The sequence below is a fragment of the Magallana gigas genome, chromosome 6, assembly GCF_963853765.1.
Source record: "Magallana gigas chromosome 6, xbMagGiga1.1, whole genome shotgun sequence".
NCBI lineage: Eukaryota > Metazoa > Mollusca > Bivalvia > Ostreida > Ostreidae > Magallana > Magallana gigas.
In genome coordinates, this window is record NC_088858.1 from 52,968,488 (window position 1) to 52,981,930 (window position 13,443).

Consider the following 13,443-nt stretch of genomic DNA (forward strand, 5'->3'; position numbering starts at 1 on the left):
TCGTTAAATTTTGATATCCACAAAATATATTTTTAAAAAAAAAATCTGTTAGAGTTAAACTATTAACTCTTTAAGGTATTTGCAATTTTTCATTTTGTCAAATTGGTATAGAAATTACCACACTAGCTTAATAATGCTCAACATATTTGCCATTAGAAAAAGATACTATGACTGGTTCTGTTAAAACGTTATTTTGTTTTGTGTGATTTATCCCTCTAATGGTGGATTAAATTTGCCGGTGTTTATTAAATGACTGGGCCTGGTGCCTCTGACATGTGTCATTAGTCTCCGGGATTGGTATTGGTTATTGACAATTTCCTCTACAGAGGTTAACACCCTCCCTAGGATAGATTCCACAGGGGCACAGAAAGGTCTCATCAGTCAAAGTACTTTCTCTCATCAAAGTAACAATAACAACCATTCAGAAACTAACACAAAATTACTGTATTTAGGTAAAAAAAGCAGTGCAGTAAGGCAGGTGACAGAGGCAATAAAATGGCTGATTCTTCTTTGATGAAGATGATCCTTAAAGACTCCAATGTTCCTATTAAACAGCTTGCAATGTGCATCAATGAATTCATTAGGGCAATAAAATAGAGACAGAAACAACACAGCTATTAAGCAGATTGCACAACTTGACAAAATCCTAACCCATGCTCCCTCGGATAGCTCCAGGTCCCCAGTTGGAGAGGAGCAATGTTTTATATTGACCCGTCTATACAGTATATGATATTAGAGCTACAGCATTGTGTTTCACTGACTAGATCTCTTATCAAGTTTTATCCCATACTCTTCAACTTCTTTGTTTGCTAAACATACAAGTATCATAATTATGCAGTAAGGTACTGCATAATTCACACATATGTGCTGCATTAGCCACACATAGGTACGTCATAAATCACAGAAAGGTACTAAATGTAAATGATTCCACAATATACATGTAGTATATTTAAGGTCTTCCGTTTCCAACGGAAGACCTTATTGTTATTGCTTTGTTTCTTCTTCCCTATTATTATTATTTTTTTTCTTACAAATTTTGTGCACGCCATTTCTCAGCAACGGCTCATTTAATTTTTATGAAACTTTCAGATCTGATAGGTATTGATCTGAACCTTGTTGCAAATTTTTTTCATTGATGACGTCACTTCCATTTTTGAGATATCGTCGATTTTATGATTTTTATAGGGGTATTTTGTCGGTGGAACTCCTTTTTAACTATTGCAGATATAAAGTTAAATTTTTCAGGGATGGTAGACAAAAGACCAAAGTTATGCATGAATATCTCAAATCATTTTTATCTCGTATAGCGCCGACGCTCGCCTGGACCCGAAAATTGAGATTAAAAAAAGTCGTGAATTTTCGTGCTTTTCTTTCTTTATCTCTTTTCTGGAAAATATTTTATTAAGACATGTAATGTAAAAAAGGTTTATATTTACAAGACCTTTCAGCTGATATCAGGAAAAAGGGGCTGGCCCCTCAAATTAGGGACCTAGAGGGCTCTAAAGTCTTTTACCCATAACTCTTTACCGAGGGATATTTTGTAATAAATTATAGAAGCAAATATGTTTATCTTACAGATATAAAGCCAACCAGTATAACGATTGTGTCATATGTTATGTAATTAGGGATTTTTAGGGGTCACAAGTCCGAAACTTTGATCACCTATATCTCAAAAAGGAAAAATATTTTGAAATGCAGTATAAAAGAAAAGATGCTCAAAATGATGTACTTAACAACATTCAACCTTAAAATTTTGGCTCAGTGGCCCCAATAAGGAGATAAGGGACCGGCCCCTAAAACATTCTTTCTCAGATATCTCAAGAACGGTAACGAATTTCTAAACACTTGTTGAACAAAATGTCATTATAATCAAACGACCTTTCATTTGATACCAAGAAAAAGGGGCTGGCCCCTAATATTAGAGACCTAGAGGGCTCTAAAGTCTTTTTGCTATAGCTCTTTACCGAAGGATATTTTGTAATAGATTATAGAAGCAAATATGTTTATCTTACAGTTATGAATCCCAGCAGTATAACGGTTTTCTCATATGTTACGTAATTAGGGGTTTTTAGGGGTCACAAGTCCGAAACTTTGATCACCTATATCTCGAAAAAGGAAAAATATTTTGAAATGCAGTATAAAAGAAAATATGCTCAAAATGATGTACTTAACAACATTCAACCTAAAAAATTTGGTTCAGCGGCCCCAATAAGGAGATAAGGGACCAGCCCCTAAAACATTCTTTCTCAGATATCTCAAGAACGGTAACGAATTTCTGAACACTTGTTGAACAAAATGTGTTTATAATCAAATGACATTTCATTTGATACCAAGAAAAAGGGACTGGCCCCTAATATTAGGGGCCTAGGGGGCTCTAAATTCTTTTTCCTATTGTCCTTTACCGAGGGATATTTAGGAATAGATTATGGAAGCAGATATGTTTATTTAACAGTTATGTAGCTTAACATTATAATGATTTTCTCATGTGTTCCGTAATTAGGGATTTTTAAGGGGTCAAAAGTCCAAAACTTTGCTCACCTATATCTCAAAAAGGAAAAATATTTTGAAATGCAGTATAAAGAAAATATGCTCGAAATGATGTACTTAACAACATGCAACCTTAAAAGTTTGGTTCAGTGGCCCCAAAATGGAGGTAAGGTCCGGCCCCTAAAATATTTTTTTATAAGATATCTCAAGAATTTCTGAACACTTGTTGAACAAAGCTCTTACACCTGAAACAAAATAGTATCTGGCCCTTCAAATGTAGACCCTTTTTTTCCTGTTTTAAATCATGTTTAGCTGTGAAATAGCAAAATCAAGATCGAACATAAATCTAAAGTTCTAAAATCAGACGGAAGACCTCCTCGTTGCTCGCAACGAGATCGTGTCTAGTTTTATCTATAATTCAAATTAACATGTTAACTCGTTGTATTTGACTATTTATACATAGGGTGAAATAAAGATAATTTATCTTTAAATTATAAAACACATTATTTAAATGTAAATATCTCATTGCATTCTGTAAACCTTTTCTGAAGAGTTCTCTTTTTTTTGAATGAAAAAAAAAAGTTACCTAGCCCACCAGATGGCATTTCTATGTTATCATAGTACTTAATAAATTCTTTTTAATTTAATTCACACACACACACACCTTGACCTACACTTAATTGACCTCCATCATGTCATATATAAGATGACTTTTTATTACAATATTATCTTAATATTTCAATGAACATGTTACAAACTTTACAACCAACTGTTAAAGTATGAGCAACTTATTCACACAATCTTCATCCAGGTCACACAAAGAGGTGAACAGCCTGGCTGGGTGAAAAGTCCACCTGTAGTCAGAGCCTGACTGGGTGAACAGAAGTCCACCTGTAGTCAGAGCCTGGCTGGGTGAACAGAAGTCCACCTGTAGTCAGAGCCTGGCTTGGTGAAAAGTCCACCTGTAGTCAGAGCCTGGCTGGGTGAACAGAAGTCCACCTGTAGTCAGAGCCTGGCTGGGTGAATAGAAGTCCACCTGTAGTCAGAGCCTGGCTGGGTGAACAGAAGTCCACCTGTAGTCAGAGCCTGGCTGGGTGAACAGAAGTCCACCTGTAGTCAGAGACCAAGCCTGGCTGGCTACATTTCTTCTGACTCTATTCATGATAGATCTTAATCTCCTATGATCCCTTATTGACTGATAAGTTAAAGTTTTTTAAACTAAAGAAGCTGAGATTTCTTTATTAATAAGTAAAAGATATTTTTCAAAGATAAAGTTAATGAAACACCTATATATTAGTCAAGCAATTAAAAAAACAACCTCTATGGTCCAGGTTCAAATCCCAATTAACATAACTTTATGATAAAATAAAATACATTTTAATAAGTACAAAAAAAACTTGATTATAATATCAATTTGCTTTCCAAAGATGACGTTTCACAATTACGAGGGGTATTCAAAACGTTTGTGGACAATCACGTTTTTTTCATTTCAAAGGGGTTGATATGTACAAATTGTATACCAAAATGTTTGTCATAAATTCCAAATCAAACTACAGTGATTTTGAATGTTTTCCTTCAAATTAAAGTAAAATTTACTGCATTAAAGGATCACAGAATGTATGCCAAGCTTAGGGTAAAAATTGTCCAAACTTTGTGATGTTTTAGATATGAATATTAAAAGTACATGTATTTATAGAACATGCCAAATCTTCATGATATTTAAGTGTGAAGTAGTTGGTACTGTGTCATTATCATATCATATTTGACAAACATTTTAAACGAGGAGGATTTAATTAGCTAGCTTTACATTATCATGAACCTCCTCCAGGTTTACCTGATCAGACAGACGTCTCTGATGGCCTTGACCTTGGCTAGCTTCACTTCATCCACACCCTCCTTGGTCAAGACCGCCGGGGCTGGTTCAGAGATCGCCTGAAGTAAGTACGGGAAACATCGGTCCTGGATCTTCCAGAGGTCAGCCAACAAGTGTATGGACAACGCCTTTAATCGAGGGGTGGATCCAAACGTTTGTATGGTTCTCAGGACAGGAGGGATACAGAACTGCTCAAAGAAAGCATGGCTTTACATGAACTCTATAAGACCAGGTAGTACAGTAAAAGAGTTTGACACAATATCAAAGCTACCGGTAACTTATCACACTCAACAGGATCTAAGGATTGCTACACCATCAAAAATACTAAATATCAACTCAAGTTTGGTCTCATCCTTAGGCATGCTTTATCAAATATACAGAATACTGTGGTGTCCATTATTTCACTTATGATATGCTATTCTACATAGCAAACCTATGCTTCAAACTAAGCCATGTTTGCAGTCTAGAAGGCCATCCACAATATGAACATGCTTCATACTGATCTTAAATTACACTCTATACACACTAAAATTTACCTTATGCTGTGCTATGCTTGGAATAGCCTTCATGATGCTCAGTTTGACCTCAGGTTTGAGGCGCTTGTTCAGCTGATAGATATACAGGGGCAAAAAGTAGTTTGCCTATAATCAATAAAATCAATATATAAGTATAAAAAATACTCATTAAGCACAGAAAAATAGTCATTAAAAGGTCAAATTTAGAAATACAGTGTTCATTAATATGGAAAAATATATTCTCTACAAAATATTTTCAGACATTGAAACTGTATCATTGGCAAAAAGTCCAGCTTGTCTGGAACTTATGACTTTCAGATCCCACTAATGTTGATGTTAAACAACAGCATTGTTAAACAAAACACTATTAAGTGTGGGTCTATTTGATTGTTTTCTTCCAAAGAAATTGCATCACAAAATGAAACTGTCCTATTCCTCCATAAAAATGAATGAGTTTGGGATTGGTGAACAATGACCAAAGCAAATGAGTTCATGTCAATTGAAAGGATTCAATGAAGACTAAGTATTCAGTTGGGATTACATACATCTCTACGTAAATTTGACAGCCAGCCAATTTAATACTGTGATCTTCATCTGTTTTCATGCTTTAATTTCCAGGCAATATGATAGTAACCATTAATTTACAGAACATATTAGAAGAAACAATATCAGGTCGACTACAGAATATTAAATGGACATCTTAAATCTTTACATGGTTACAGGTTCCACCTAAAGAAAGCATAAATCTAGCATTGATATACCGTATAACGGGTAATTTTTACTGCTGTGATTTTTTACGAATTTATCTTAAAATAGGGCGATTTGAATTTTTACGCGTAATTTTTTTACGAATTGGACATGTCCGTAAAAATTAAAATCATCTGTGGTAATCATCTGGGGTATAAAGGGGGGGGATTTCACCGTGACTTTGTTTCTTTCTAAGCAATCCATTTGGATTTGGCATTGTTGATACTGGTTTAAAATAGCTTCGTATCCCCGCCATACTTATTGACTGAGTGATTGAAAGCTAGCAACTAACGTTGTTTTAAAAAATACTCAGGTCTGAACTGTTATCACCACATGACCAAAAATGCTCAAATAAACCTACATGTACAGCCGACAAGGACTGAACTGAAGGTCATGAACATTACTCTCATACGTACGATGAAGAAAATTTACGTGCGGTGTTTTTTCACTTCTGTGAAAATTTACAAGTTAAATTTTTACGGATTTATAAATCTCATAAAAATTAGTAAAAAATAGAAGCATGTAAAAAATACCCGTTATACGGTATTATAACATCTGAGATCATACAATCTACAGGTGCCACTTATAGAAAGAATAATTCTTGCACTGATAGAACCTCTGAGAGATCATATAATGTATACAAAACAAGTATCTCAACCAAAACAACATGGAGTACTGGGATCAATTTTTATTGAGCAATCAAGTCTCAACGTCAAGAGCAGAAGACTGTTTTATATGGATTGATCCAAGATGAAAAGATTCTTAGATAAATATTGGACCATTATTCTAGCAAATTTTACATCTGAACCATAAAATGGAAGAGGAAATTAGACCTTGTATGATACAAAGACCGTCAACCATCTCCTGTTCCCTCTCGGAACGACAGGAAGAGTAGATCTGGAGACAAAGGTTCCCTGAATGGTGATCACGTGTTAGGTCAGATCAGACCTCATCACAGAATCTTTGTCCATTAAATACTAGGTTGTGATTATTGGGATATAAACAAGAGGGCAACATTTATGCTTCATCACCCCATTTAATCAAAATCTGGGCAAATTTCCCCCTTAATTATTATAGTTTAAGTAATATACTTTTTGTTATTCCAGACCTATGACTAAGAAAAATATTATGATTTTAGATTGGAAAAATAAGAGTCTTATAACTTCCTTCACTTAATGACGTGCACAAATATTTGTTTTGTTGTCTACAGTTAAGTCAACAAGCAATTTTCACATTGAGCAGACATGACAGGTTGCTGACATTCTGTGCACCTGTGTAGACACATGTGAAGTGGAGCACGCATGTATCTGTCTCACACAGCACCTGTAAGGTAACAGACAGTGTACACCTGTGTACACAATTTTTGCAGGTAACAGTATACAAATAATAACTGGGGTTGAGGGCAACATTGATTTTAGTAGCCCCCGAGGGACGAAATATTGCCTGACGCGAAGCTTATCAAGCAAAGATTTTAGTTTGAAACCATTGCCGAACAAATTGAGAAATGCGAAATTCCATTGGACGATCTATTTTTAGTCAAATGTAAAAAAAAAAAAAAAAAAAAATGTTATTTTGACCTCCTCACAGGCAGGGGAATTATACCATTGTTGCTGTTTTTGAGGTCAATATGATGATTCAGCTACCCGAGAAGTACAGTATTCACTGGGTCGAAGGTGAGGTAAACATATTACTTTGAGGGTAGATAAATCATTGTATTGATCTTATATAAATAGTGCCTGTTTGGGAGGGTAACAGTTGAAATTGACACCCCGAGAAAACCATTGTCAACTGACGCGAAGCGGAGGTTGACAATGGTTTTCGAGGGGTGTCAATTTCAACTGTTACCCTCCCAAACAGGCACTATTTATTTTGTTATACTGAATGTCTTTTTTAAAATTTTTAAGAAAATTTTACTGCTTTTATATAGGAATAACGTGAATTCTACAGCGAACCGTACGCGCATAATTTTCGCGCATGTAACATTTTTTAATGTTACCCGTTGCCAAGTGCGTTGCTAACGCTGAGGGTAATAGTAAATATTATTAACTGCATCTTAACCAATCAGATTTCAGTATTTAACATGAAAGTATAACAAAAAAAATTAGCAAATTTTTTTTTATTCAACAACTAATACAGTAAAACTTCTTTAATACGGACACGGATATAGCGAATTCTCAGATATACCAAAGTTTTTTACATTCCTGGTAGAATTCTAGACAAATTTTTGCAATGAATAATAATGAAATTTAACACTTTTATAACAAATTCATTTACAGTTTAAAAAGTTTGCACTACCATTTAACATAATAGTTTGAATGAATTTATTTTCATATAAATTTTTTAATTCACAGTCCGATTATTAAAGGTATCAAAAGAATGTATTTTTATGTTAAGCCTCAATTAACAAAAATTATAGTCTCAGTGAGTTCCCTATATAACGAATTCGTAATATATTTATATAACGAATTACAGATATAATGAAGTAATTCTATTGGTCCCTAGGACTTCGCTATAACCGAGTTTTACTGTACAGTGATATCAAACTGAGTGTTATCTAGAGAAGAAAACTTCATCACCTTTTAATTTGAATCCATAGCTGAACAATTCAAGAAATGTAAAATTTCATTGGAAGAAATGAATTATGATAACCAATCATAGCATTTTTGTAATTCCTAATCTATTTTTGGTCCAATGTAGAAAAAAATCAAATGTTATGTTGACCTCCTAAATCACGTGCAGGTGATTTTAATGTTTTATTTTTTCTAGATCGTTAAATATCAGCCAATTAGAGGCTAGGATTTAATTAATCATATCATAAAACTTTATGGGTTTTTTTGTAATTGTTGGATATCAGCCAATCAGAGGCTAGAAATTATCCAGTCATATGACAAAAATCAATGTTCACACTTGTTATGTGAGGCACTCGGGACTCACCAAGTCAAATACGTTTCTTGTGTTGGAATAGTTGTTGACTGTATGCATTATTGGAAATAAAATGCTTCTAAAATTAAGATTTAATAAATTTCCACTCCAAGATCAAACAATTCCAATAAAAATTGGTAACCCCCCACCTGTTTATTGAAAGAGTAGGGAGTGATATTTTTTGTATACTTATGGGAAATATGTTATAATCATATTCATGACTGTATGCCTACATGGTAATTGTCAATAAATGAATTGAATTGAATTAAAAAATTACTTCCTCAAAAAACTTCTGGGAGTCAAAATGTTATCAATAATTTGTTATTTTTTTAAATCCCCCTGTTTAGTTATTGTAATAAAGCAGGTAGTGTTTTCCTATAATCATGAAAAGGAAAATCATTAACCGTGATAAAAATCATCATAAAAAATAGATAAGTTTGACAAAGTTAATCATGCTTAACTTCCGTAACTTAACAGGGTACCAAATTGTATTTTAAAAAATGTAGTCATTGACAAGAAAATAAATAGAATTATGAATACTTGATTTTTTGGTTAAACCATAATGTGGTGCAAAAATAAGTGCCACAGTAGACAAATAAGTGGACAGACAGACAGACAAAATTACTGTGACTATAAAGAGGTAATAGAAAGCAGCGAGTTTTGCAAGCCTATACAACATATGATTAGATAATTCATCAAAAATATTTACCAAGTAATGCAGTGAAAAAGGATTCAATTTCTAGCTAATCTTTCCATCTTTGACAATTATACCATGTCCTTTGAGAAATGGCCAAATTTCTACAACTGCTTTCAGACGATATGGTTATGACAGCCTGATTTAAGTGGAATCTAAGGCAAGTGCTTTATTTGTGATTTATTACATCTCTACAAAATGTTCAAAAAAAGACACAAGCAACAACTAAGAGACAAATAAACATAGAGAGACTCATGATATTTTTCTCCTGATTCTGCACTCACACCAATTAAAATCCCAACTTCAAAAAATTTAGCAATTTTTGAACAGTATAAAATATGTCATTTTGCTGGCTCAAAAAATGTGGGGAAAATTTATTTTGGAGAGAAAGAGTTGCATGTTCACAATAACGGAATCAGTATCTTTTATTGGGATTTAGGTGCAATATTTAGACATTTCTTAGCAAGCTACTGCCAAACTGCAAATGAAAAACTAAAATGAGCACCGTGTTAAAGATTGGTATTGAATGGTATTACACAAAACTCAAGAGAGTAATCACTTTAAGATTAATATTATTATCAACTTGCACCTGTTGAGGATCAGCTTTGGAGATGCTCTGTAATGCCCTCAGTGATTGGTCTGACCAAGGTTGTCCTGGTGATGTTATAAATAGTGCTGATGCAATCATTGTTATTTGAACTGGAACAATCTTAAGCCTGGGTAGGGAGTTGATCAAGTTCTCTAACCACTGGGTAGCCAGCTGCTCATCCTCTCCAAGAGCCCGGGCCAGGAGGGAGTAGTTATTATTTCTGTATGACAACCAGGAAAGGTGACTTTGTGGAGGGTAATCCTACAACAAACAGATTAATATATGATTTAATATTCTTCTGATGTTTCTAACTTCCCTCCTTTTTTGGAGTTTCGTAACCAAATTCACAAACAGTATGAACATGAATTATAAATTGTTCTTTGATATCCTTGTGACAGTCAAAGGCGAAATTAACATGGGTATTTGCCAATTACCATGTGGTAACTGATAGTGAAGCATGTAAGCACTGTTTAACTATCAGCACAACGAGACACAAGGGAGTCCTACCACTCTATCTAAATCTAGCCACAACATGCAACAGGACACTGTCTCTTTGAAGTCAGAAAATTGACGATTTCAAAAACTGGCAATATCAGATAATTGTTTGCACATTTTCAATTTATCAGGATGTGGAAAAGAACTTTGGTTCTCAAAAGTAAACAAATGTTGCAACACCATCCTAGAACTGTTAATAAGAATGGATAACTGAACAAGAGGCCCATGGGCCACATCGCTCACCTGAGGAACAATAGGTATGATAAAATCAGCTTAATGGAGTCATAATACAAACTATCTGGACAATGTACAATAATACATGTAGATCCTGTATAAATAAAATCCATTTTTCCCCCTGGATATTCTTATGTTTATAATCATTCGTCCCTTTTCTAACAGGCTGATTTTATAGTCATATCACATTATGAGTATTGCAGTTCTCAAAAAGATCCTTAATAATTGTTTATATATGGGATATAAAGCTACATCGAACTCTGAACCTTCTTGTGAGGCCGAAGAATTGTCCTGGAGCCAAAGTCTTATCAATTATAAAGAATCATCTGGCTGATTAGTTTCTGAGAAGATTTTAAAAGATTTACTCTATATATTCCTATGTAAAACTTTAACATCCCCCCAATGTGGCCCCACCCTACCCCCGGGGTTCATGATTTTCACAACTTTGAATCTACACTACCTGAGGATACTTCAACACAAGTTTCAGCTTTCCTGGCTGATTAGTTTCTGAGAAGAAGATTTTAAAAGATTTACTCTATATATTCCTATGTAAAACTTTGACCCCCCAATGTGGCCCCACCTTACCCCCAGGGGTCATGATTTTCACAATTTTGAATTTCAACTACCTGAGGATGCTTCCACACAAGTTTCAGCTTTCCTGGCTGATTAGTTTCTGAGAAGAAGATTTTTAAATATTTACTCTATATATTCCTATGTAAAACTTCGACCCCCCCCCCCCCCATTGTGGCCCCAACCTACCCCCAAGGATCATGAATTTCACAACTTTGAATCTACACTACCTGAGGATGTATCCACACAAGTTTCAGCTTTCCTGGCTGATTAGTTTCTGAGAAGAAGATTTTTAAAGATTTACTATATATATTCCTTTGTAAAACTTCAACCCCCTATGGTGGCCCCACCCTACCCCCAGGGGTCATGATTTTCACAACTTTGAATCTTCACTACCTGAGGATGCTTCCACACAAGTTTCAGCTTTCCTGGCTGATTAATTTCTAAGAAGAAGATTTTAAAAGATTATCTCTATATATTCCTATGTAAAACTTCGACCCCCATTCTGGCCCCACCCTATTCCGGGGGTTATGAATTTCACAACTTGGAATCTACACTACCTGGGGATGCTTTCACACAAGTTTCAGCTTTCCTGGCTGATTAGTTTCTGAGAAGAAGATTTTTAAAGATTTACTCTTTATATTCCTATGTAAAACTTCAACCCCCCATTGTGGCCCCACCCTACCCCCAGGGGTCATGATTTTCACAACTTTGAATCTACACTACCTGGGGATACTTCCACACAAGTTTCAGCTTTCCTGGCTGATTAGTTTCTGAGAAGAAGATTTTTAAAGATTTACTCTTTATATTCCTTTGTAAAACTTCGAGCCCCCATTGTGGCCCCACCCTATCTCCAGGGGTCATGATTTTCACAACTTTTAATCTACACTACCTGAGGATGCTTCCACCCAAGTTTCAGCTTTGCTGGCTGATTAGTTTCTGAGAACAAGTTTTTTAAAGATTTACTCTAAATATTCCTATGTAAAACTTTGACCCCCTATTGTGGCCCCATCCTACCCCGGGGGTCATGATTTTCACAATTTTGAATTTCAACTACCTGAGGATGCTTCCACACAAGTTTCAGCTTTCCTGGCTGATCAGTTTCTGAGAAAAAGATTCTTAAAGATTATCTCTATATATTCCTATGTAAAACTTTGACCCCCCAATGTGGCCCCAACGTACCCCCGGGGTTCATGATTTTCACAACTTTGAATCTACACTACCTGAGGATGCTTCCACACAAGTTTCAGCTTTCCTGGCTGATCAGTTTCTGAGAAGAAGATTTTTAAAGATTATCTCTATATATTCCTATGTAAAACTTTGACCCCCCAATGTGGCCCCAACGTACCCCCGGGGTTCATGATTTTCACAACTTTGAATCTACACTACCTGAGGATGCTTCCACACAAGTTTCAGCTTTCCTGGCTGATTAGTTTCTAAGAAGAAGATTTTTAAAGATTTACTCTATATACTCCTATGTAAAACTTCGAACCCCCAATTGTGGCCCCACCCTACCCCCGGGAGTCATGAATTTCACAACTTTGAATCTACACTACCTGAGGATGCTTCCACACAGGCTTCAGCTTTCCTGGGTGTATGGTTCTTGAGAAGAAGATTTTTGAAAATTTCTCGAAATTTTTCATTAATTTCTAATTATCTCCCCTTGAAAACGGGTGTGGCCCTTAATTTTCACAACTTTGAATCCCCTTTGCCTAAGGATGATTTGTGCCAAGTTTGGTTGAAATTGGCCCAGTAGTTCTTGAGAAGATGTTGAAAATGTGAAAAGTTTACGGACAGACGGATGGACGGACGGACAGACGGACGACAGACAAAATGTGATCAGAATAGCTCACTTCAGCTTTCAGCTCAGGTGAGCTAATAAAACTGAATCATAAATCTTAAATAGTTACAATAATATTATAGATATGCACAATAAGGCTATTCATAAAATTTCATAGGCAACAGAGTTGATATGAAACTTTATGTATAAATATCAATTTCAGCAATCACTCCATCCTTCTCACATTCTTTGCTTTCTGCTGTAGCAAATGAGCAGCAAATGAATTCCCAAGGAAAGATCATTAGGCTAACAGAGGCTAATGTTTCCCCAAGTGTTTCTTTAAATGCTGTTGACAGATTAAGCTCATTTTCAAAGGATATCAGCATTCAGTGCAAATTAGGAAAAGGATTTTTAGTGTAAGTGAACTTCAACAAAAATGCTCACTCCAGTCCTATTTACCAGATGCTATCCCATTCTAACCAGTTGCAATTTTAATGGAAGTCAGTCACCAAGTCTTTCAGCTAAGATTATCTCAGC

The 13,443-nt window shown here is 35.1% G+C and overlaps 1 protein-coding gene across 1 annotated transcript in view; it reads right to left on the reverse strand.

Annotated features, from left to right (window-relative positions):
• The window catches only part of LOC105347554 (focadhesin), a 125,061-nt gene that overhangs the window by 65,522 nt on the left and 46,096 nt on the right, over positions 1-13,443 (reverse strand). Inside the window, exons 11-13 of the mRNA XM_034467150.2 lie at positions 9,828-10,088; positions 4,897-5,001; positions 4,322-4,548 (exon numbers count right to left, since the gene is read on the reverse strand). Of these exons, the coding sequence (XP_034323041.2) occupies positions 4,322-4,548; positions 4,897-5,001; positions 9,828-10,088 (593 nt within the window). The remainder of the gene's footprint in view (positions 1-4,321; positions 4,549-4,896; positions 5,002-9,827; positions 10,089-13,443) is intronic.